The sequence below is a fragment of the Bos grunniens genome, chromosome 10 (assembly GCF_055505025.1).
Source record: "Bos grunniens cultivar Pamir isolate PY7600 chromosome 10, Bosgru_T2T1.0, whole genome shotgun sequence".
Lineage (NCBI taxonomy): Eukaryota > Metazoa > Chordata > Mammalia > Artiodactyla > Bovidae > Bos > Bos grunniens.
The window spans coordinates 98,116,209-98,143,539 of record NC_141174.1 but is presented as its reverse complement, the minus strand read 5'-3'; the positions used below and the strand labels follow the sequence as shown (position 1 = coordinate 98,143,539).

The 27,331-nt window shown below is 37.5% G+C and overlaps 1 protein-coding gene across 4 annotated transcripts in view; it reads right to left on the bottom strand.

The window, feature by feature from the left end:
* The window catches only part of PGGT1B (protein geranylgeranyltransferase type I subunit beta), a 54,561-nt gene that overhangs the window by 4,059 nt on the left and 23,171 nt on the right, over positions 1 to 27,331 (bottom strand). For all 4 annotated transcript variants that reach the window (XM_086323276.1, XM_086323278.1, XM_086323277.1 and 1 more), the window contains 6 exons: positions 24,604 to 24,671; positions 20,539 to 20,690; positions 18,481 to 18,613; positions 10,639 to 10,684; positions 5,484 to 5,668; positions 212 to 320 (listed from right to left, as the gene is read on the bottom strand). In XM_086323276.1, coding sequence (XP_086179402.1) covers positions 212 to 320; positions 5,484 to 5,668; positions 10,639 to 10,684; positions 18,481 to 18,613; positions 20,539 to 20,690; positions 24,604 to 24,671 — 693 coding nt within the window. The remainder of the gene's footprint in view (positions 1 to 211; positions 321 to 5,483; positions 5,669 to 10,638; positions 10,685 to 18,480; positions 18,614 to 20,538; positions 20,691 to 24,603; positions 24,672 to 27,331) is intronic.

Below are 27,331 nucleotides of genomic sequence, written 5' to 3'. Positions count from 1 at the left end.
CAGTATCTTGATAATCAAACCCTTCCTTTATACCCTGAATATCCTAAATCTACTGTAAACTGAAACAATTTACCTTCTTAAAAACCTTACTTAAAGTTAAGTTTATAACTGTGGCTATATTTTCTATCACATACCCTTTCTGACAAACGCTTAAAGATTATTCAATAAATAAAACAAAGGTTGCTCTGGATTTACGCAAAAAATAAACTACCTGGATGACTATCCGGCCACTTGGCAAATCCCCCAACGAGGCGATCTTGAGTTGATAAGATGTAATTTCTATTTTTCTCAAAGTTAGTATACTGGAAAATTTTCAGAAGCTGAAACGACAGTAACAAATATAAATTTATTGACATAAAACTTTCATATCAACCTGTGGCTCAATTTTCAGATATATATAATTTTAAAATGCTTTTCTCTAGTTAAGGCTCTCAAAGCAAGCCTAAGGGATTTGAACATTTAAAATTATCAACCACATTAACTTTTTAAAAATCATCTACTCTCATTTTCGTGACCCATTCACTATTTCTTTCTTTTGAAACAGATCCAAATGACTTCTCTGCAACATATTCAAAACACAACTTGCCAATGTGTTCAACTTCACCAGTTATTTTTACAAGGGCAATTTTATTTACCCATATTCTAACTCTTATAATAGATTTCTGAACTGTTATGAACTATAGTAATGATAAGTAAAAATACTTCAAAAAAAAGGACAATAAAAATTATTAACCACACGCTAAAGACAATTTTGAGAATAGTAAAAAATTAAAGCTCTTTAATTAAGAAAGATAAAAGGTGAGACAAATACAATTTTAGCATAAAAGATTAAGTAGCTTAAAGATTCAGGACATGTATTGTTCTTTTCCCCAAGATCCTATTAAATAGAAAAAACAAAGGATAAATCAAATTGTGAAGAGAACAGGGTCAGGGGATGGTGGAAAGCTCAAGTGTCACAAAGCAGCTGAAGGTGTGCTAATAATATGAATCAGAGAGCCACAGAAAGTATTAAAGACTAACAAAGCAGCATCATGTCTCAAAAAGCAAAATAAAACCAATTAGAAAGTTACGGTACTAATAAGAAGCAAACTTATTCATTCATTTTTATTTAACTAATAGAATATAAGCAGAGACTCTTTAGACTCCTGATACTAGAAATGCTTTCTAGTATCAAGTGGCACATGGGTCATTACATAGAGAAGAAACTATAATCGTACTTGGTTAAGCAATAAAGAATATTTACACAATTCTAGTAAGTGATTATTAGTTTTCAAATTTTAAAATCAACCTATAGGCAAAGCATAAAATATTTGACCATTGTTACTGAGCAAAATATGAATGTTACCTAACTTGACGTTATACAAAAAAGGCAAACTGACAGATTTAGAAGGAAGAGGAAGAGAAAAGGTTCAGAACTTAAGAAAAAAAAAAAAAAAAAAAAACCCAGTAACAATTTGCTGGAAAAAAGGGAGACCAAATTTTCATTTTTCACAACTGGGAATCAAAGATAATGTCTAAATGAGTCAACTCAAGCAATCAGCATGTTTAAAGTTATTTAAAGTTATCTATAAGAATTAAAAATTTTAAAAGTTGCCTCTAGAAAGTTGTCAAAGGCCACCAAAATCATACAAAGAGACTCAAGAACGAACTTGAAGGGGCTTGTACTGGTCAGAGATGGGACAATCTGAGCATTAACAAGAACAATGTAATGGACTAAAACAGATAAAACATTAAAATCTATGGGTTCACAATGGCACTCAAAGGGTAAAAAAGAAAAAAAACCCTAAAATCCAATTATTTTATTGGAAAACTGTAGAGGATGCTAGAGAACCAACTCAATGGATGGAATGAACATTATTAAAGTTAAAATAAATAATCATCTGTCTTTCTCTGTATAACCACATCTTAAGTTAAAGTGAACTTCTTTACAAAAGGATACTAGTTAGTAAATTTACAGGGAATGGTAGAATATCACCATTTAACAACCCCCAATGACATAATGGATTTAAGAAATGATCGTCAATAGCTGCTAAAACCATTCTGTAAGAAGATGATAAAGCTTTTACACACCAGCAACAAACAATCCAAAAGGAAACTAAGAAAGCAATTCTACTTATAATGGCTTCTAAAAGAAGCCACTAAATACTTGAGAATACATTTATCCAAGGAGGTAAAAGCTTTGTACGCAAAATACTATAAAACACTGGTGAATGAGATTAAAGATCTAAATAAATGGAAAAGCATCCCATCATCAGGGATAGGAAGACACTTAAGATGTCAACACTACCCAAGCAATCTGTAAATTCAATGCAATCTACATACAAATGTGAACAGCCTTTTTCCTAAGAAATGGGAAAGCCAATCCTAAAATTCGTGTGAAATTGCAAAAACAATCTTTAAAAAGGAAAATGCTGAGGACTCATACTGCTTGATAACGATACTTACAATGCTACAATAATTAAAATAGTAAGGACCAATGCTTACTATGGAGAGCACAGAAATAAACTCTCACATACAACATCAGATGACTTTCAACAAAGGTGCCAAGACCACTTAATGGGTAAAGAACTGTCTTTACAATAAATAGTACTAGGAAAGCTGGATATCCACATGTAAAAAGATGAAGCTGAAGTCCTTGATTTACACCATTACAAAAATTAACTCAAAGTGGATCAAAGACCTAAACTTAAGAGTTAAAACTAAAAACTGCTGTAATAAAACACTGGGGAAAATCTTCATAATATTGGATTTGGCAATGATTTCATGGAACAACAACCAAAAGCCCCAAACAAAAGAAAAAACAGATAAATCAGACATTTCTCCAAAGAAGATATACAGATGGTCAATAAGCACATCAAAAGATGCTTGATATCACTCATTGTTCAGTTCAGTTCAGTCACTCAGTCGTGTCCGACTCTTTGCGACCCCATGGACTGCAGCGTGCCAGGCTTCCCTGCCCTTCACCATCTCCCAGAACTTGCTCAAATTCATGTCCATACCCATCAGGATGGCAATTATAAAAAAATGGAAGAAACAAGCACTGGTGAAGACGTGGAGAAACTGGAGCCCTTATACATCACCAGGGGGGATGTAAAATGGTGCAGCCTTTGTGAAAAACAGTTTGTTGGTGCCTCAAAAGGTTGAACACATAACTATCATATAATCCAGCAATTCCACTCCTAGTTAATTACCTGGAAAAAATGAAAGCAGGGACTTGAACAGATATTTTATACCAATGCTCATAACCACCTTATTCATAATAGCCAAAAGGTGGAACCAATCCAAGTGTCCACCAGCAGATGAACAGATAAACATAATGTGGTATATACCTACAGTAGAATATTACTCAATCATAAAAAGGAATAAAATTGTGATATATATGACAATATTGATGGATCTTGAGAAATATAAGCCAGACACAGGACACATATTACATAATTCTACTTATATGATGGACCTAGAATAAGCAAATTCAGAGAGGCAGGAAGCAGGAAAGAGGTTACCAGGGGCTGGAGGAATGGGAGAAAGGGTGCTATTGTTTAATGAGCAGAATTTATGTTTAGGGTGATGGAAATGTTTGGGGTATAGATAATGGTAATGATTATACAACACTGATCCATACACTCACAAATAGTTAAACTGATAAATATTACATTACATATATTTTACCACCATAAAAAAAGGTGAAGAAAAACAGGTTGATGGGGAATTTTATAATGTATAAATCAGCTTTGACAACTCTGGAGCCCTTAGATCAAAAAGCAGAGACAACCAGAGACTGATTATATTATATTCCTCTTGATGTGATGCAATAGGAAATATACATCATCCTGATTTAATATTTAATGATAATAAGGAGTTATGGCTGAATTTTTAGAAGACAGAATATTACATCTCCATTCTTTAAAAAGCTATCTTTGTTTAATGATTGTACTGAAGAATTTCCAGATAAAGTAAAAAGGGGTTATCTAGGAATTGCTTTAAAATAATACAGTGAGGAGGAAAGTGAGCAGCTGTATGAATGAATGAAGGCTGGCTTTGAGATGAGAACTGTTGAAATTGGCTACTGAACATATTAAGTGTTCATTATACAGCATTTTCTCTTTTCACTATGTTTGAAATTTTCCATAATTAAAAAAATTAAAATGGTGCACCAGATAAATGGTACTAGAAGTGAGAATAGAAAAAACATTCTATTTTCTTTATTTACTTCAACCACATGTATAAATTTTAAGAGAAAAAAATTAACATGTTATATAGATGATGAATATACTTTTGTTAGATTCCAGAATATCAGGCCTAGGTGATACTTGCAATTTTAGGATATAGAAAACTTGTGGGTACTCAATGGCTAATAATCTTATGGATTTACACAAATGAAAAGGTAGCAGAGATGGGGAAAATGTATGATCATATAAATGAATACATTTCAGAAGGCTTACACAAATAAATGAATAAAAAACAGAAAACTTTAAATGGTTTTTAAAAGAATTACCCCGTGGTTTATCTTTTAAGGTATTTTCCCATAAATCCTTTACTGGTATGTTCAGACATGTTCCATCTAGGTGGACTACTGGTAAGTTTCAGTTACAAGCTTTTTATAGCACTACACCTAGTTTCTTACATAGGTTCTGGACACTAGAGTCCTATAAGAATAAAAATTTTTAAGTAGTAGAACAGGTAACTGAATTCTGTGGAAAAACCATACAGAAACTGCCGGGAGCCCGCGAGAGACATTCCACTCGTGACAAAGGTCATGAGGAAGGAGGCTCGGCATATGCAAAGGCGGCATCGAGCCTCAGGAGTCCCCCTGGATAAATAAATCACCTAAACCATTTGTATACGATAAATTTGCAGGAAAGAAACCCTGGTTTTTGATAAGGATCAAAGACCGCTGACTTTGCATCCCCTATTATCCTCTATGTGTAACTTAGGGTATAAAAGCCCCTGTTGAAAATAAAGCTACGGGCCTTGCTCACCAACGCTTGGTCTCCCCATGTCATTTTTCCCCTCAATTTCCAGCTGAGTCTCCATCTGGAGCGCAGATATCCTCTGCAACCATTTATCTGCCTGGGCTTCTAAGACCCACTCAAGAAGGTGTCTAAGGTGGGGCACCTTCCGCTATTCAAGAGGGCGCCTGCGGCCTCTGTGGTCAGAACTAACCTGGTGACATGGGTTATATTGATTTTCCGTGTAAACCAAGCTACTCAGCTTCTTTTCTCCACTGAATTTTCCTACTGAGCTATCCTCATTCTATTACTCTTTATATCTTTGATAAATATGTAAATAGTCGCCGACACCGTCTCCCCTTCGAATACCCTGGATCAGCCCGGGCTGGACCTCCGCAAGAAACCAGCTTTGCCAGGAAAACCTTTTTGGCTTTAACCTAACAATATTTAATGAACACTAAAAGACCAAACCCTTTAAGCACAGTTTTTTATTAACAAAGAGTAAAAGTTTCTCATTTTCATTATTTCTCTTACCTTTAGAGTTGCTCCCACCCAAAAAGAGTAACAGGTGTCAACAGGCTTATTAGGCCTTCCATGATAACCGTTCTGTTGTCTCATTATGCACCACCTTTTTATCCGGTTCAGTTCTTTTTCTGAAAAAACTTCTTCTAGTTTACCCATCAGGCACAGTGATGCAATGCCACAAAAAGTTGATCCTCCTGTTAATTAAAACCACACAGTACTTTAAACTTATTAGATGTCTAGGGAAGTAATATGAAATGATTGAAGAAAAAAAAATGGTTAAGTAATTCTAGAAAGCAGTGAAAGAAAGGTAAAATTAAAAGAAATATAATTTTACTTTTATATTACTATTTTATTTACTTAAATCTCACTATTTAAAATAACCACTAGGCACTGAGGTCTTCAATATGCACCTAATGAAACAGAAAAAAGTTTAAAATAATTTAAAAGTATAAGAATCATTTTTTTAAAGGAAAAACATAAGATTTATAAAGTAGTTCAAAATTTTATGGCTAATGGGAGGGCTGAAACTAAAGTCTAGGACTACTGTTTCCTGTCTACCACTCTTAAACACCTGAGTCTGATTTTAATTCCCTTAAAAATGACAGTGTACTGTTTATAACTAAGGTCCCATCTGCCTAAGCTACAGGCTAATTTTTACATATAACATAAACTAGAGGCTTATATGCACTCAGCTTCAGAAATTTAAGGAAGAAAAAGTGAAAGTGAAAGTCGCTCAGTCCTGTTCGACTCTGCAACCCCATGGACTATATATAGTTCATGAAATTCCCCAGGCCAGAATACCAGAGTGGGTAGCCTTTCCCTTCTCCAGGGGATCTTCCCAACCCAGGGATCAAACCCAGGTCTCCCACATTGCAGGTGGATTTTCTTTAGCAAAAGTTATCTTAAGGAAGAAAAGTTCCTTAAACAAAGGAATAGGAAAGGGAAAGAGTATATGTGTGTTGGGGGTGGAGAAGAAAACTATCTGGAAGTAGATGCACAATACGTATCGATGCTCACTATGCTAGATTGAAAAATGCCCCACCCCACCCCACCTGCCACCACTGCCCAGTGATACCCAGGTCCTAATCCCTGGAACATGGGCATGTTTTCTTATATGGCAAAATGGACTATGAAAACGTGATGGAAGTTAAGGATTTGAGATGGGGAGATTATCCTGGGTGGGAGACACCCTAAATGCAACCTCAAGTGTCCCTGTAAGAGAGGGACAGAGAGAGACTAAACTACAATCAAAAAGGAGGCAATGGAAGCAGAGACTCAAGTGATGTGACGGCAAACCAAAGAACGTCAGCAGTCCCCAGAAGCTGAAAGAGGCAAAGGGACAGACCTCCTGGAACCTCCAGAAAGAACCCACCCTGCTGACATCTTGATCTGAAGCCCTGTAAGATGCAGTTCAGGACTTCTGGCCTCTGGAGCTATGAGAACAAATTTGCATTGTCTTACACCCCTAAGTTTATTAAAATGTTATAGCATCAAAGGAACCAATACAGTCACAAAGGTAACTACTTTCCTCAGGAAATGAAAAGTCAGTATTTTTCCACATAGGAAAAAACAAACAAAAAAATTCCACCACTTTCCATTGGCACTATCTGTTGTCAACTCCAAACAATCTGAAAATACTCCATATTTCCAATTTATTACCACTTCAATTACAGATTTTTATTAGTTCTAGCTCTTTAAATAGATTGTTCCTAATATGCCTCATTTTGCAATTCTCCTTTTGGTGTTACAAATCTTGGTTATATTCTCTGGCAAAGGAAAAGTGAGCATTCGCTCTAGGAAATGTAAGGCAGCTATCACACTAAAATGGTCACTGTCAAAAAATAAAAACAAACAAATAAATAAAGGGTCACTGTAAGAACTATTTAGTCTTCAGATTTTTTTTCCCAATGGAAAAAAAAAAGAGGAAGATCTATGTTAGCAATAAGTATATTAAAACAAAAGTAAAACAAATATATCATAACCTTTTAGATTAATTTCTATTCAGCAACTATCAATCTTATTCCTCCTTCAATGACCTACTAGTTTCAATTTCTCTTTTATGAAGCTGCCCATGACTTCAAGTATTATAGATCATTAAATATAAAGCCTCTAACAAAAAGTACATAATTTTTAAAACTAACTGCACCAAGAAATAAAGAGGTATTTAATTGCTACTCTCCAAAATTATTGTTGGAATTTTTTAAAGCAAGCCAGAACAATTCAAAATAAAAATACTCTTTACTTTGCCCAAACAACCAGATTTTGAAAATAACAACTTCTGAAGTAAGCTTGGACTCTGAAGAGCCAAACAGTTATTACAAAGACTATGCTTTAAGCTAAAACTCACTTATCAACATTTATTCCTAAGAGGTTCCTATCTAAACAATTCTAAAAAACCAGTTCTTAAAATGTGGATTAAAAGTAGCATGGTAGAAGAGTGTAAGAGGCAGACATAAAAACAGCAAAAGACAGGTAACATTCTGACAGTGTAGTATATTAAAAAACATTACCAACAGAGCAGGCACGAGAACTCAACTACAATATGCTTTTAAGGCTAAATATTAATAGGATTAGGTCAATGATTTCTACAAGCATCAAAAAATTTCGAGAACATCCCATCATTATATTAAATTACAATTTAAGAACTGCTTCTCATAATAATGATCCAAATTCTAATCTTTGTTCATTATGCCTCAGTTGAAGAAGGTTATGTAAACAAATGACCTTCTTTATCGAAGGCAGTAAGAGAATATTAAGGCACATACAAGTAAGAGGAAGATTTCCAGATAGAGAATGGGATATGTATATATGGTTGGTTTCCAATTCTAAAAATGAGCTGTGTTTGTCGTTAGTTTGCAATTTTAAATAGGGGGCTTATCCAAAAATATCATTTGAGCCAATACCTGGAGGATGTGAAGATTGGGTGGCAATAGCAACCGTGTCACTGGTCATCAGCACTTAGTAAGTGGAATACACTTACAGCTGCACAAAGAGGAAATCTGGCACCTGTAAGAATGTCTGAGAAGATGGGGTCTGAGCTCACTATTGTAAAGAATGTTAGTGGGCACCCTGGGTGAGGAGATACTGAGCAGTGCAGGAGACTTGTGGAACAGACACCAGAAAATGAGACTATGTTCTCTGGGATGTGAAGGAGAGCTGCTGCTAAGTCGCTTTAGTTGTGTCCGACTCTGTGCGACCCCATAGATGGCAGCCCACCAGGCTCCCCCGTCTCTGGGATTCTCCAGGCAAGAACACTGGAGTGGGTTGCCATTTCCCAGGGCCGCTCAAATCTGATACTTGCTGATGGAAAGAAAGGAGAACAAACATGACAACTTCACAGACTGCCCGAACTGCAGTGCTCGTTTTTAGAAAGAGGTCTCTCTTGCCAGTGCAGACAGGGATAAGACAAAGAAGGGAGACTATACCAAAGCCTTCCAGAACAGTACTTCTCAGCCTGTCTAACCTCACAGCACACAAGAACATTAAAACATCTGACATTTGTAGGACACTGAGTGGTGCCAAGGAGCTCTAGACACCCAGGTCTTGGCTGCCCCAAAAGCTGAGTGAGCAAGGAGCAAGTGAGCAATAGCTTGGCAGGCCTATAACCCTTCTGCAGCGTATCCTGTACCTTGGCACCCTGAGAAGGAAGCCCTCCCCTCTACAGCTTTAGTCCTGAAACCTACCAACCCAAAAAGAGAGGTAAAAAGAATATGTAAGCTTTTCGGCATGAACCACAGTCCATCAATGATGGTCTTGTTGGGTAAGAGCCTACTTGAGTCAAATGGACTCAAAATCACTACTTGTGTGACTCAGCAAGACTTTTTTTTTTTCCCATCAGAGAGTATCAGCTTTGAGCAGCCCTCTCTGCTTCACATCCTAGAGAACGTAATACCATTTTCTGCTGTCTGTTCCACAAGTCTCCTGCACTGCTAAGTATCTCCTCAGCCAGGGTGCTACTAACATCCTTTAGTAGAGAGCTCAGACCCCGTCTCCTCAGACATTTTTACAGATGCCAGATTTCCTCTCTGTGCAACTGTGAGCATATTCCTCCTTACCAAGGGGTGATGACCAGTGACACGATCGCTATTGCCACCCCAGTCTCATAGAGACTCAGGCACACACAAGAATTAAGATGTCCTCATTACAGGATGGCTTCAGAGGAAAATCCCAGACAGTGTTCTCTATGCCCCTCAGTGGCACACGCTCTACGAACACCACTGAAGGAGGGCGTGAGAGCATGAGAGAGGAGGAGTGACCGAAGAGGCCGGGCCCTAGGGGAAGCACAAGCATTACGTTCAAAAAACTTTCATACCTGTCCTGCAGTTTACAAACCAGTTTCCCTCATATCTCTAACAAAGAAAGAAGAACGCCTCTGAGCGACTCAGTGAGGAGCCTAAGCTGCACAGCGAGTGTTAGGGCTGAGACCTGAATACGAATGTGTTCCGTCCACTCCCTCGTGCTAGCAGGGGGATGGACACGCCAAGGGAGCACAAAAACACGGCTGTCAGAAAGAGGAAATACGGGGTTCATTCAGAAAGCCTCCCTGATCTGAGCTCTTTTTTTTTTTTAAGGAGCATGGAAGTATATTTTCTTCTACATGAAAATTTTCCACGTGAAGAGTTCAGGCTATTGATACGCTGACAGACTGGCTATTGCTCACTCTTCTGGTTCTCCCAAAATTGAGGGAAAATGTGAGAGACTTGTATTAGTGTGTGTAGTGAACATATGCCATACACAAAAATGTTTTATCACTATGACTTAGTACAATTACATTAAAGAAGGTAAAAAAAATTTTTTTCTTCACAAATTCATTGATTCATGTTCATTATTCTGTATCTAGCTTTTTAGTATTACACCAAAAAAGAAAACTTGCTCTTTTCTAACAATTTCTTAAATCCTCCCAAGATGCTTTCATGCAGCTAACAGTTGAAAAGATTACTAGAAAATACTGTTTGAACATTCTGGTCTGAATAATCTCTGAATGATTACTGACCTAGAAGAGGCTCAAGTTGGCACAACAGTGTCAAAAGGGAGAAGTAGGAAAGAAGATAATCAGGCTGCATCAAGAGTTGAGACAAACTTCTGAGGTTCTACATGTTGAAGATACCATGATGTTATTTAAAGACAAAAGAAACCACACATCCACTTATTTAAGATGCCTTACCATGAGATTCAAGTCCTGCTCCCTGTGCCAACCCATTGTCATAGGACTGAAAAAGAAAAACATATTCAGTTAATACTGAAATAATAATAAATAAATATGGTGTCATGATGCAATTTTTCTTCTTGATATAATTTTATCTCTCCCTTTTATCTTTCAAAATATGTATTTTTTCCCACAATAAAATACATCTAGGCATTTTCAAATACCTCATCTTGTCTTATTCACCAAGCTAAATCAGTAAATGTATACACTAGGCACATTCTGAGAATAGATTGTTCAAAGATGGCACTTTACATATTTAATCTTCACCCAATAAAAAGCCTCAACCTTTATTCCTCTCCCACTTGCAAGAGGTATGATTTTAAGGAAAACGTAAGGATTTCATACTCATATATATAACATTATAAATATAAAACAAATCTGTTTTGAGGCTTGTGGTTAGCTGAGGATAATGGTGTCCTACCTAAAATTTGAATTTCCCCACATATCCCACAAAGTCAAAACAGGATAAGAATAATACAACTAAGCAATTATCCTTCAATTAAAAATAAATAAGTATTTTTAAAAAAGAATAATACAACTACATAGAACTTAAACTCTATCAAAGCTAGAAGACATGCTGAAGCTTCAAGTTATCTGTCTACAGAAAAAGAAACATCAAATCTCACACTCCTGATACACTTTTGCAGAGAGTAAGGGCAATTCACGAAAAATCGTGAGGAAGAGAGAGGAGGGGGGCTGTCTAAGATTACCTAAAATTACTGTCTCAAAAGGAAAGGCCTCCTTAAGTGTGAAATTATAGGAAATCCTTGTTTTGCACTCTTCCAATATACACTAATTCCAATAACACAGTATGCCTCACATTTCAGTAATAACAGTATAGTAACTATGAGCAACTGCAAGAAGTGCAAACTTGCTGCTAGTTCCTCAGTCCACAAACGACTACATACGTAACAGATGTGTATCATGAGCTATGAACATTCACATCACCTTTTTCATAGTCTGTCTGTAACTGGTCACTGCACGTTATTCAGCACAGCAACCTATGTGGTTGTGCTGTTTCTTTGTATTTTAATGAATAACCAACGTGATGTTTGCAAAAAGCCAAAACCAAGGAAGAGACTGGCCACCAAAGATAAAAGTGCAGTAAAGAAATGAAAAGCAGTAGCACTGAAAGTGAAACTGAGATCAAACAGAGTAATAGAAGAGATAGTTATCATGATAGTGATGGCTGTTTGAGACTAGATATGAAGTCAGAAAAATTAAGGGAAGGTGAAATATCTACATGAATGAAGAAAGTGTCTATCATGAAAAGGAAGATGTTCTAGAGAAGTGATGTTGGCAAAAACTTCACATAAAAGGAATTCTCAGGTATTTCACAACAATGACAATGCAAAGGACAAAATGATGGAAGTTGATACAAACTTAGAAAAGAGTATAATCATTTACCAAGACAGAAAAGATGCCTGTTCCATACTGTAAGTTATATAATGAGAAGACAAAGAATGCTGTTCAAACTACTCCTTATGAATTTTCTAAACTTTTTCAATATTGCTAATGTTTTAAATTACAGTGTACTAACAAATATTGGTTTACCATTAAAATTTCTCTATACATTTATAACTGACAGTAACATTAATAGTTTTAAATGTTCTGGCAAAAAATTTATAAAAGTCACAGAACAAGTGTCATTTTTCCCACTGGTGATTAAGATCATTTTGTATGGTTTCAGCCAGCACAACCATCATTATGTCTGGGGCTACCAGTTAAAGCAAGGATGCCTATAGTGAGCAATGACCACAGGAAAGGGACTGAGGAGGGCATGCAAGTCAAGGTGGCAGCGTTCAAAGGGCATAACTCTGGTGAAGACAGAAGAAGAAGAAAAAGGAATAAAGAAGGGCCCTTTGAAGATCAGATAATAAAGGAAAACTCCAAGGAGCAAACTTTAAAAACCCAGGAAACAAAAAAGAACTCTCTCCTAGCAGAAAATCATAGAACTCACTACCCTTCCCCAATCACTAACTACACAAACAAAAACACAATCTAAATTTAAAAAATCATACTTTGTTTCTCTGCACTGAAAAGATGGCACTCTTACTAAACTAGGAATTCTTGTAAGAAAAAACAAATCCACTAATGACTAAACAGAAAAAGACAGATCTACAAAAGGAACTCAGAGTCTCTGAGATGGAAACACGGCGATCAGGATGAAAATATCTCCATATAGGAAAATCTGCCTTCACCTCCAAAGTATGGTGAAAGCAAAAGAAAACTGCAGTAAAGCACCCCAAACTCAATTGTATACCCTCAAATAGCACTTGGGAAGTGAAAAGAGATTTAAAGTTAAAAAATGAAAAGGATAAACAGTAGGAAGAAATAAAGAAAATTAAATGATTTCAGGAAAAGACACTAAGGAGCATGTAAGAAAGGCTGAAAACAACCAAGAGAATAAAAATGAGATAAAGAAGTAAGTAAAAGGAGTTGAAGAGAAAGTGGTTGAAATGAAAGATGAGCAAAGAAAGAAAATTACACAAAACTGCAATATCTAAAGGAAAAGGAAAAACAATGGACTACAAGTAGGGGTCAGCAATCTGGAGCCTGCAGGCTAAATCTGGCCTGAGGCTGGTTTTCTGTAGCCCTGAAGTTAAGAAAACAGTCGATCTCAATCCTGATAAAATAAATGCAAATTTGGAAACACACCAAGGTATCATTTTTCACCCACCAGACTGGTAAAAATAAAAATACTGCAACAACATTCTATTGGTGAGTCTGTGTAGACAGAGGCACGCTCACACACTGGTGGGAATACACACTGGTTCTTATTTTTGGAGTGAAAATGAAAATTTATGTCTGCATTTACTATTTGATCAAGCAATTCCACGTCTAGGAATTTATTTTGAAAATATACTCCCAAGAATACATAAGCATACATGCAGAAAGGATTAGTTTCAACACTGTTCGCCTTAGGAAAATACATACCCTATATACAGAATAGTTGAAAAAAACCATGATGTGCACATAATGAAGTACTACAAAACTGCAAAAAAAGAAAATCAAAGAATGAGGAAAATTTTTTGACCTGATACAGGGTGGTTTTCAAGCTATACTGTTAAGTGAAAAAAGCAAAATGCAAAAAAGTCCTCTCGAGTGAGAGAGGAGGGTGAACCAGAAACTAAAGAGAACATTTACCTACAGAGTGAATGGGAACATGGCGGCAAACACGGGAGTTAGGCAGAGGAAGGAGACCGAAGATAAGGGAGGCCCTTGTGAGTTACACAGTTTTGAACCTAAAATTCTGACTTTCAGAAGCAAGTTAATATATAACATATTAAGGAAATAAAATCAACAAAGTTTGGGGGGTGATCCTAAAGTAGAATCCAAACAAACAACTGTATTTCAAATAAATGACATAAACACACTAAAGGTTGGGGGTAAGGTGGTGGTGGAGGGAATAAAAAAAAAAAAACCAAGTGTTTTTTAAATATAACATTCTGACACTATACCTGTGGGCTCTAAGCAACAAGAACCAATGCATTCTGGATAATAGGAGTCAGGTTTGTCACTGTCCAAGAAGGAAGTTACAAATGAAAAGAGGAAGATTAAAATGAACTGAATGGAGTTAAAACAACAAAGATCATGGCATCCGGTCCATTACTTCATGGCAAATAGAAGGGGGAAAAGTGAAAGCTGTGACAGATTTTCTTTTTTGGGGGCCCACAAGAATCACTGAGGATGGTTACTGCAGCCACAAAATTAAAACACACTTGCTCCTTGGAAGAAAAGCTAATGACAAACCTAGATAAGTATGTAAAAAAGCAGAGACATCACTTTGCCTACAAAGGTCTGTATCATCAAAGCTATGCTTTTTCCAGGAGTCATGTAAGGATGTGAGAGTTGGACCATAAACAAGGCTGAGTGCCAAGGAATTGATGCTTTTGAACTGTGGTGCTGGAGAAGACTCTTGAGAGTCCCTCAGAATGCAAGGAGATCAAACCAGTCAATCCTAAAGGAAATCAACCCTGAATATTTGTTGGACTCATGCTGAAGCTGAAGCTCCATTATTTTGGCCACCTGATGAGAAAAGCAGACTCACTGGAAAAGATTCTGATGCTGGGAAAGACTGAAGGCAAAAGAAGAGGGCAGCAGAGAATGAGATGGTTAGACAGCATCAGTGGCTCAATGGATATGAATTTGAGCAAACTCTGGGTGATACCGGAGGACAGAGGAACCTGGCACGTACAGTTCATGGGTTGCAAAGAGTCAGAGACTGAACAAATGGTGTTGGATTAAAATTAGTATGAACTCGGGCTTCCTTGGTGGCTCAGATGGTCAAGAATCTGCCTGCAATGCAGGGGACCCGGGTTCAAGTCCTGGGTGGGGAAGATCTCCTGGAGAAGGGAATGGGTACCCACTCCTGTATTCTTGCCTGGAGAATTCCATGGACAGAGGAGCCTGGCAGGCTACAGCCCATGGGATCAGAAAGAGTCAGACATGACTAAGCGCTTTCATCGTTCCATTAGCATGAATTCATGGTTTTTGGTAAATAGATATAAACGTGTGGATGTGTATAAGGGAATGTCTGTGTATACATATATACATTTCCTACCTCTAAGAGAGGGGCTAGAAGCAATGACATCCTAGTACCAATGAGCACATTTTGTGCCCAAATCCTGGTTTCTAAACACCAGCCTTCAAAAAGAAGAACCAGAACTTCTTGAAGAAATGACCAATTTTAGAACTGAGGCTGGGAAATTAAACTATGAACCCAGAATATTTTGTGCCAGAGAGCAAGGACGTGCTCAAAAATGAATGGGACACGTCAAAAGGGCATAAGAGCCTGCATGAAGGGGTTTTTGCTGGCTCAATCTGGGACAGTATCAAAATAAATGATCAGTTCAGTTCAGTTCAGTCGCTCAGTCGTGTCCGACTCTTTGCGACCCCATGAACCGAAGCATGCCAGGCCTCCCTGTCCATCACCAACTCCCGGAGTCCGTCCAAACCCAAGTCCATTGAGTCAATGATGCAATCCAACCATCTCATCCTCTGTCGTCCCCTTCTCCTCCTGCCCTCAGTCTTTCCCAGCATCAGGGTCTTTTTAAATGAGTGATAGTTACAGATAATAACCCATTGAATCAAACAAGAATCTAGAGTTCCTGTTGAAATTAAATAAATAAATATATAAAGGTAAAAGGAAAAGCTTTTTGTAGCAGCAGAATTTTAACTGATAATTATAGAATGAATGGTAGAGCTGGAAAATCATCAATGCATGCTAACACTAGAGGATAAAAGTTTGATGAGGGACAGGAAATTTACATAGTCTCCAAGTATCTCACCATGAGATAATAAATATAATCACAAAGGGAAAAAATGCTAACTTTACAGAGAAACATCTGGCATACACCACCTTAACCAAGTGATCGAAGTTAACATCACAATAAGGCGTATCAACAAGTTGTACCTCCAAATACAATGCACTAAGAAGAACATGATATTATTTCTGCAATAATCATGCCTATCACAATACCTATCACTGTTAGGGAAATAGGGGAAAGTCTTGTTCAGGCTTCAGAAGCAGGAGAGCAGCCCTCTGACCTGCTCTGACCTGCGTGGACACTGCCTGGATTCCACGCCTGCTGGCGAGCACAGCAAGTCAGGCAGCACTTCAGATTACAAAGGGAGTTCATCTTGAAATTCTTGAGCCCCTGATGGTCTGGGCAACCCCTGCCCCATCTCCGGAGGGTTTAACGAAACTCATAAGGTGAAACAAATCTTTCCACATTGTAGAAAGATTAAAGTAAAACCATACCCGCATTTTTGCACACAAACTGATACTGATATCAGCTTGTGGCCTAGGATTATGAGCAGGAGCCCCCGAAACTGCGATTCGAAGTCTCACTGGTGGGTGGACGCACCTCCCCTGGACCCTTCTCAACTGAGCCTCCAGATTGCTGTTAATAGGGACTTCCTAGCGCTGTGAAAGTCTGGATGTAGCTCAGCCCAATTTGGTGACGTATACACTGTTACTCCTATTTTTTATATATTTATATTTCTTTTCAAATTATCTTTCTTCTATAAAAAATTGAAATTGTTTATGTGTGTAACAATGGTTTCTTTAGCTAACGAATTCTTTGAATGGAAAACAAAAGTAAAACTTTTGGCAAAACAATCACCCATCTTTGTCTATAACATCAAACTCCTTTTGTCTTAAAACTTCTTTAAAGGTTTGTTCTTTCTGCCTCCCGAGGCTTTTAAAAATTTGTACTATTGTACAAAATCACTACAGATGTGACTGCAGCCATGAAATTAAAAGACGCTTACCCCTTGGAAGGAAAGTTATGACCAACCTAGATAGCATATTCAATAGCAGAGACATTACTTTGCCAACAAAGGTCCATCTAGTCAAGGCTATGGTTTTTCCTGTGGTCATGTATGGATGTGAGAGTTGGACTGTGAAGAAGGCTAAATGCCGAAGAATTGATGCTTTTGAACTGCGGTGTTGGAGAAGACTCTTGAGAGTCTCTTGGACTGCAAGGAGATCCAACCAGTCCATTCTGAAGGAGATCAGCCCTGGGATTTCTTTGGAAGGAATGATGCTAAAGCTGAAACTCCAGTACTTTGGCTACCTCATGCGAAGAGCTGACTCATTGGAAAAGACTCTGACACTGGGAGGGATTGGGGGCAGGAGGAGAAGGGGACGACAGAGGATGAGGTGGCTGGATGGCATCATTGACTCGATGGACATGAGTCTGAGTGAACTCCGGGAGTTGGTGATGGACAGGGAGGCCTGTCGTGCTGCGATTCATGGGGTCACAAAGAGTCGGACAGCGACTGATCTGATCTGATCTGATCTGATATTCTGTAAATTCTGATTTATATATTTAATTAAAAATAACTCTATTCCTCTAGGAACTTACATTTCTGCTCTGAAATATGGACTAGTAAAAGCTGAACTAACAGCCTAAAATATTTTAATCTATAAAATAAAAATTTCATACTTAGTAAGTAAAATAAACCTGGGAAGCAGCACTTCTATTACTCTGATTTTATACAAAAGACTAAAAAGTAGAGCAAATGATATTTCCGGCTGAGACTAAAATTTCCTTACTATTGTTGATAAAAAAGACTATATTGTGTGAAAGAATAACATTTCTACTTGATACTCTCCTTAAACCTTAGATTAAAAAAAAAAAGAAAAAACAACCCACACATAAAACTATTTAGAAACCAAAAATGATCCAAAAATCTATTGTCAGCCCAATCTTGCTACTTAAAACGGCTTAAGGAACATCTCACACCCAATATATAGGAATAACCTCACCAAGGGCACCACAATTCTCCTTTAAGTTTGGCTGTGACTTCTCAAGGAGCCTTACTACGATAGGCTATCAACATTTACTTTGAGATTTTACTGTTTTTTGCTTCCAAGGCTGACCAATTTCTTTCCACTAAAGACACTGTCTCTTTGGATACAATCCGATTATATTTAAAATTTAATGGCTAAAGAGTCAATCTGTCCTTGAAGACTATTTTTACATGGCTATTCTGATATATGATGTACCTAGAAAGCAATCTTATTACCCTATTTCCAAATTACTGCTATTAATAGAAGAGATGAAGCATGCCCCAGCTCTCATCAGTCGTGTCCGACTCTTTGCGACCCCATGGACTGCAGCATGCCAGGCTTCCCTGTCCATCACCAACTCCTGATGCGTGTTCAAACTCATGTCCATCGAGTCAGTGATGCCATCCAACCACCTCATCCTCTGTTGGCCCATTCTCCTCCCAGCTCTCCTATTTCAGCAATAATAACTAAAGGAGAGAGTCACTATCAACATAACTCACCATACTTCTTCTAATATAGTTGATAGCCTTTTTCATATCCATGCCAGACCAGTTGTTGAGCATATAGCAGATACAGGAAGCACAGTATACAAATCGCATGTCATTTTCACTGCCTTCAGGTACTGCACAAAAACTGGAAGTAAGAACAATATGATTTACTGTACTGTAATTCACTTGTACAGGGGGTTGTTTAGAGACAGCCACTTCATGTTTTCACTCACAGAAGAACCTATCACTAATAATGGATTTAAAAATCATATACTACTTGTATTATTCAGTAGAGAATAGGACTACTAACTTGAATGATATAAAACTACCCCTAAATCATCACTCTGCTCCAAAGTTCTGGTGTCTGGGTAGCTTAACCCATGATTGCAGCTACTCCTCTCAAGACGCCAACACTCCAGAGTAAGTTCGTCTACTCTCAGCCATGGAAAGCTGTGGCACAGTGGTCTGAGAATTCATGAGAGAAACAGGACCAGGTGAAACCTGGGAACTGTTGGTTTTGCCTATGTAAAATTTCTTCTCAATGTATATATAGATAACCAATATGATAACTGATCATATTGTTTTAATTTTTACCCATAATTAGTTTTAGAGTCAGAGAAGGCAATGGCAACCCACTCCAGTACTCTTGCCTGGAAAATCCCATGGACAGGGGAGCCTGGTAGGCTGCTGTCTATGGGGTCACATAGAGTCAGACACAACTGAGCGACTTCACTTTCACTTTTCATTTTTCATGCATTGGAGAAGGAAATGGCAACCCACTCCAGTGTTCTTGCCTGGAGAATCCCAGGAAGGGCAGAGCCTGTTGGCTGCCGTCTATGGGGTCGCACAGAGTCGGACACGACTGAAGCGACTTAGCAACAGTTTTAGAGAAGTATATAATAGTGTTTCATTTCTTTTATTTATAAACAAGGGTAAGATAGCAGTAACCAAAGACTATAGTGAAATACTGAGAAATTAGTGACATGTACTTGCTGCGTTAAGTATTTAGTTTTATAGTATTTCTGCTGCTGCTGCTGCTAAGTCGCTTCAGTTGTGTCCAACTCTGTGCGACCCCATAGACAGCAGCCCACCAGGCTCTGCTGTCCCTGGGATTCTCCAGGCAACAACACTGGAGTGGGTTGCCATTTCCTTTTCCATTGCATGAAAGTGAAAAGTGAAAGTGAAGTCGCTCAGTCGCGACTGACTCGTGGCGACCCCATGGACTGTAGCCCACCAGGCTCCTCCATCCATGGGATTTTCCAGGCAAGAGTACTGGAGTGGGGTGCCATCACCTTCTCCATTATAGTATTTCTAATCAATGTCAATTTATCTCGCATGTTTCCATTAATTTTCCCCTCATCAAGAGCAGTGTTTTTAAAATAATGATAGGAAAACACAGACAAGAGTAGACGGAACACAGATATAACATGGCAGGATTTGTCTGCCAAGTTTCCTCTTGAGACAGAATCATTACTGCTTTATTACTTCCAAGACTTAAAAAAATGCTTCACCTTAAAACTCTTTTTTGTTAGACCCATGACTCAGATCATCAAATATTAATGAACTAACTTCTTTTTCTAGCCTTTAAAAATATCACAGAAACTACCTAAACTAGAATATAATATTCAACATTCATCCCTTTTTCCTCCTATAACTATCTTAAGGCATAACAGTTTAGATTACATAAACTTCTAAAACATTGAGACTAATTGTGTGTCTACTTCAAAATGTTAATCTTTTACCCAGAAGGTAAATTAAAGTAGATTCTAATCCTGAAACTATTAAACCACTTATTTATGGATCACTTACTGTCCTCTTAAAAAAAAATGAAATAAAAATGGGGTTCTATTATTGTGATTACTTTCATTTTCATTCACATAAGAAATATTTCATTGATTAGGCATTTCAACCATATTATACAGTGAACTTTTAGGTGGTTGGAGTAAGAATTTATGACAAATTCTATAGGTCTACTATATTCATTTTTAGTTTCAAAAGATTTTTCTTTAAAAAAAAAAAAAAAAACAACAACAAAAGAGAGAGAGACAAGTAACAGAAAATGACCTCTACCTTCCATCTTCTAGCTGAAGGGCTCTCAAGCCTGCTAAGCAAGCTTCTTTATTTACCCGACTTAGGTCATCTCCAAGAATAACTAGGCATGAAAGGCCAGTGTAGGTCATTGCTATGTGGCCACTGTCGTAAGGATGAGCAGTTCCGGGATTCTAGATTCAAAAGTAATATAACGTTAATTAGAAAACTGAATGAAATCTTACTCCATTATACAATTTGACAAGAAGTTTCAGTAAACAGTAAAATCAAATGTTGTTTTTACTGACTTGTATAGACATCTGGTAGAGAAAAATAAAACTCAGTTTCATGTATGTCTCAACATAAGTATTACTGCATACTATCCAGGCACGTAATTTTAAAATTTATCCTCAAGTTTTATGGAAGTAGATCTGATATTCAAATAAACCAAATTATTTAAACTTTCTATTTGATCAACCACATCAATTATTTAGAAAAGCATGTAGAAATAATTATTTTATGCCATACAAATTCAAATTAAGTACCACAGTAGTAATTACCATTTAAAAATAATACAAAACAATATAGTTGAAAAATCTTTTCCTATTCTCATACAGTTGAATTATCTGACTTTCTAATAACATTAACACTTAGAATAGCAAATAACAAAAAAATGCAAAGGCTTAAGATACTAACATTGAAAAATTCTTTGGAATAAAATAATCTAACTTTTAAAGTTTAGATCCCAAATGAGTACTGACTGTAAAGTATTTTGTGAAGACTGTTAGACTAGTAATTGACCAGGCAGAGCTGGGGAGTCAAACTACGAAACTCATATTACCAAAATACTTACTGAATTAGTTTCACTGATTTGACGGTTCCAACAAAACTACAAAAAGTTATCAAAAATCTCTTAAGGTTTATAAAATATGTGACTCCTTGTAGGAAACCCTGTAGACTCCAGTTGGCACAGACACAGATAAAATTAACTTAAAAACTTTTTTAAAATAAAAGTAAAAATGTAAAGCCAAGTAACTTAAGACTGCACAATACACAAAGCACTTAAAATTTTATAATTATTTTCAAATAGCCAATCCTATTAACTAGTTATTTTAAAAAGCTAATTTCACTTAAAAAAATTTTACATTGTACTAATTTATCTGTTAAGAAAGTTTTGATTTTGACAGACTAAGAGCACATTTTAAATTCATCTTTCTCACAGGCTTTCCTTCTGTTTTAGTTGGGCTCATCAATAACTACTTCAATACCTGAATAACTGCTCAAAATATTACAAAGTTAAAATGAATCTTATACAAAGATTTTGGTTAAAATAGACTCCATTGCTTTCTACAATAAATGTTAACCTCTACACTACTGAAAGGCATCAAATCCTGGCTCTATTACACATTGGCTTGCTCATTCTGAAAAATGGAGATATTAGTGTCCACTTCACAGGCTTACTGTGAAGATTAAATAAAGTTACTGTCTATACAGATGCTAGTTATCTTACTGATGATAATGCAAGTGCAAGGCAAGTATCCAAAGGGCCACTACTTCTTTGGAGTCATGACCCAAGGGTCTTAGAACCACCAGTGACTTAATCAGAACACTTACCTGCTCACTGACCTTCCGTAGTTCTTTACAGAATGTGTTTGTAAGGTGTTCAAATTTCCTCTAAATATGAACTCGCCCCACCTATCCAGTCTTACATATACAACTCCTTATACGGTCTCACAAATATGACAAGCAACTCTTCATTGTGGTATCTCTTTCATTCTGAGTTTCTCCTTAGAACTTAAGCTCTGATATGCCTGGATACTCGACTCCACATTTATAACTGACTTCTTAGAATTCTTTTTTGGTTGTTGCTGTTGTTCAGCTGCCAAGTCATGTCTGACTCTCTGAGACCCCACAAACTGCAGAATGCCACCATCTCCTGGAGTTTGCTCAAACTCATGCCCACAAGTCAGTGATGCCATCTCATCCCGTCGCCCCCTTCTCCTCTTGCCCTCAATCTTTCCCAGCATCAGGGTCTTTTCCAATGAACCAGCTCTTCACATCAGTTGGCCAAAGTATTGGAGCTTACTTAAACTAAGTACCTGCTACGTTAAAAGCACTGTGGCATATCCAAACATAAATCAAACGTGTATCTTAATCGTGAAGGTAGAAGAGAAGTCTATTTAAGTACAGTACAAATCAGGATGCAGTAAGTGTCATGATGGAAATACAATAATGCATGGATGAAGATTTTTTTCTGAAGGATGAGAGAAGCTTGGTTAGGTACAGATGAAGAGGGGGATTTAGGTAGGAGGAAAAGTAAAAGTAAAGCAGAGAAGGAAAAATCCTGGCTATGCAGTATGTGTTAAGGATAGCACATAGTTTCAAAGAGAATACGGGATTTGTTGGAAGAAAAACAGTGAGAAAAGGGGGTTGAGAGGATCCATCAGTGTTTCTCAAAACGTGTTCTATGGCCACTAGCGGCCCTGAGCATTTTTCAGTTAAGTCAATGGCCTACAGGTGGTTTTAGAAGAAAAACTGACGATGTTATTTTATTTACATACTATATTAGACAGTCTTATTGCTCCCTCAGGTTCTCGTGGTTTCACCCCTCTCCTGGATTCTCAGCCACCACCCTAACAGACAACTCCTCGTGGGCCCGTATGATTCCACCAGAGCCTCTAGCTCCTTCTATCATTCAAAATTCAGATTAATGCAACACAGAATGGAGTGGGACCCAGCTTCCCCAGAAAATGCCTAGGTCTCGATGAATTAGGGCCACAAATGGGTTTTAGGAGACTCTGTGAACCAAAGGCAAAAAAGGTTTCTTCCTAAACTTTATTCTTGTTATTTCAAATATGCTTTGGGAGAGGGGTGAGGGGAAAAAGGAAGCTGTTTCCATAAAGTAATGTTATCAAAGAACTGTTTTACTCCAACAAGTGTAGGTATACATCTGTACAGGGTATAGTGCTGTATAACGGTCATTATTATCAGGGTCATGACTTATAGATATCCTGTCCATTATGACTAAATGCAGAGCTATCTCTAATTAGCACTGGCTTAAGTTGCAAAGTATTTTATGCATCAGATAAAAAGAACAATTTTTACGGATTTTTCTAGATTCTCTAATAAAAGCAATGGGCATACGTGATTGGAGATACTGTAGCAAAGTCATATGACTCACACAGGCACGCTTGTCTACAGCTTAAGGCAAAGGAAGAAAGCTGAAGTGGTGCCTCTGTCAAATCATGTCACTTCCTCCAAAATCACTGCTATTTATTCCAAAATTTTGAAGCAGAGTATGGAAAAACTGGTAGCATGCCATTTACCTTCAGTTTGGAACCAGATACAAATCTTGATGTACTCAGTGTAGCCAGATATTGGCTTGTAACCATTATATACGCAGGCCGATCCCATCTAGGAAAAAGTTTCTATTTTGTGAGGTCTTCTTCCACAAAATGATGACACTTTTCTCTGCTTTCTATTGTAGAAAAATACTTTGTACGCAGAAGAAACACCTACAAAAGGTTGTTTGGGGCCTGCCTCTTTGAAGAGGACAAAGCTCCTGTCAGGACCTACGGCTTTTCGGCACCTGCACGCACTAGCGCCACAGTCCTGCCTGAGCCTTGGTGACAACCTGCCTTTGCATGAAGGTCGTCACAATCCATCACTACTTGGCCTCGCACCAGTGCCTTGGCAAGAACGTTTTCTTTCATTCCTAAGAAATGTGAACCACATATAAAGTCCTACTGGAACACATGGAAGGTTTCTTAGGGAACAAATGTACTCGAGTACTTTATTCCCATTTTCTCCAGGAAATCACCAATAATTTGTACACACACACACACACACACACCCCCAGGTGCAACAGCAACAAAAACATAATTTTTGTAACAACAGGAATTCCTGTGGGTTTATATATTGTGCATTATTTCAGGAAGTAAGGTGGATACAGCTTCCCTTTAAAAAGTTACAGTTCATAAAACACCTTTATTTAGCTACACTAAAACTTGGAAACCTGGTTCTTTCTATATACTTTCTTGGTTTTCTTTCTTACTAAAAAGCTCTGCACTCCCCCTCCTCTTTCCTCCTAATCCAAACAGAACTAACCTTTGATGGATTGAATGGAATACCCAGGTAGGAAGAGCCTCGGAAACCACAGCGATTTAGATTTGATCCTGGAAAATAAAAACATGTACTTTTAAAGTGTACCTTACTTTCACACAGATTCTAATGCAGTTCAATTATACAATCTCTCAGAAAAAGTGTATTTTAGTACCAAAGCTTTGTCACTATCTCCATTTTCATGCTACCTAATGCTGAATGTCTGCTCTAGGAGCTTTACGCGGATTCTTCATTTAATTTCCAAACCAGTCCAAACCAAAATATGACTTCCTACCAGATACTTTTAATTTCAGCCTATGTCACTGAGTCAAAAATGTTTTCCTACCTTTTCTAAATGACGATTTTTCATGTGATCAACATATTCAACCTCTCTTGCTATAGAACCAAAAGCAGATGCGCTGATAATAAGTGACATGTTCAAAGTAATAGCTGGTTAGCAACACAAATAGTCCCATCCAGTGTCTTTTAACTTTAACTCACAGCTTCTTTACAGAGGAGAAATGTTTAGGTATAAATTGTTCTACAGTTGCAGAAAATAAATGTACTTTATATTTTAGTTTTAGATAGTCCTTCTTTCTAAGTACAATGCTTTGTACAAAAGAACACTTTAGTTAGAACCTGGTATCTGCTTATTCATAGCATGTTTAATCACAAGATATTTTTCCTACCTAAAATTTTTCATTTTTCAAGATATCAATGGAATATAACTGGGAACCTAAGAAAGGAAATAGCTACACCCACGAAAAGGAATTCTTGAGCACTACTGATGGGAATGTAAACTGTTGTAGCCACTCAAAAAAATTAAGACTAGAACCACCATGTGATCCAGCAATTTCACTTTTGGGTATATATATTAAAAAAAAATGGCATCATTATATCAAACATTATCTGTAGTCCCATGTTTACTGCACTATTCACAATACCCCAGACATGGAAACCACATAAGTGTCCAACTATGGAGGAAAGGATAGAAAACATGTGAAGTATCTATAGATAAACATGTATGTCTCACACACACTCACACACACACTCACACACACACACACAAGATATGATGACTCAGCCATCAAAAGATGGAAATTATGCTTCTTGCAACAATATGGATGAACCTAAAGGGCATTCAGTTCAGTTGCTCAGTCATGTCTGGCTCTTTGCGACCCTGTGGACTGCAGCATGCCATGCCTCCCTGTCCATCACCAACTCCCAGAGTTTACTCAAACTCACGCCCATTGAGCCGGTGATGCCATCCAACCATCTCATGCTCTGTCGTCCCCTTCTCCTCCCGCCTTGAATCTTTCCCAGCGTCGGAGTCTTTTCAAAGGAGTCAGCTCTTCACATCAGGTGGCCAAAGTATTGGAGTTTCAGCTTCAGCATCAGTCCTTTCAATGAATATTCAGGACTGATTTCCTTTAGGATGGACTGGTTGGATCTCCTTGCAGTCCAACGGACTCTCAAGAGTTTCTCCAACACCACAGTTCGAAAGCATTCAATGCTCAGCTTTCTTTTTTTTTTTTATTTTATTTTATTTTTAAACTTTACAAATTGTATTAGTTTTGCCAAATATCAAAATGAATCCGCCACAGGTATACAAGTGTTCTTTATAGTCCAACTCTCACATCCACACATGACCACTGGAAAAACCATAGCCTTGACTAGACGGACCCTGTTGGCAAAGTAATGCCTTGAGAACCCCATGGACAGCATGAAAAGGGCATCACACTAAGTGAAATAAACCAGACAGAGAAAGACACACAGTGCATGTTACTTACATGTCGTAATCCAAACAAGCTGAACTCAGAGAGAGGAGAATACGAGTTGTCAGGGCAGGCAGGGAAGATGCTGGCCAAAGGGTACAAACTTTGAACTGTAAGGTGAATAGGATCTGGGGATCTAATGCATGTACAGCATGGTGACTGTACTGAACAATATTATATTGTATCCTTGCAAGTTAATAAGACCTTAAATAGCAGAACTTAAATTTTATCACCACACACACAAAAATGTAATTCTGTGAGGGGAATGGAGCTTTTAACTAACCTTATTGTGGTAATCATTTCACAGTATACATGTACATCAAATAATCATGCTGTATACCTTAAACTTACATACATGTCAGTAATATCTCCAGAATGTTGGAAAGAAATTCAAAAATATAAATGAAAAAAGTGGTCATACCCACATTAAAAAGATAAGTGTGGTTTTAAGAACTATTAGAAAATCAGCATGATAGAAATAGAAGGCAGGAATGTAGTACTAACAGACTGTATGTGTATTGCTATTTAAAAAAAAATCAAGCCAACACACTAGTACAACAGCTGGAACATGGAAGCAACCTAGATATCCATCATCAGATGAATGGATAAAGAAGCTGTGGTACGTATACAAAATGGAATATTACTCAGCCATAAAAAGGAACACATTTGAGTCAGTTCTAATGAGGTGGCTGAATCTGGAGCCTATTATAGAGAAAAACAAATATCATGTATTAATGTATATGTATGGAGTCTAGAAAGATGGCACTGCTGAACCTATTTACCGGGCAACAATGGAGATGCAGACACAGAGAAGAGACTCATGGACATGGGCTGGGGGGAGGAGGAGAGGGAGAAACGAATGGAGAGAATAACGTGGAAACACATACAGTACCACGTGTAAAGTAGATAACCAAAGGGAATGTGCTGTATGACTCAGGGAACTCAAACCGGGGCTCTGT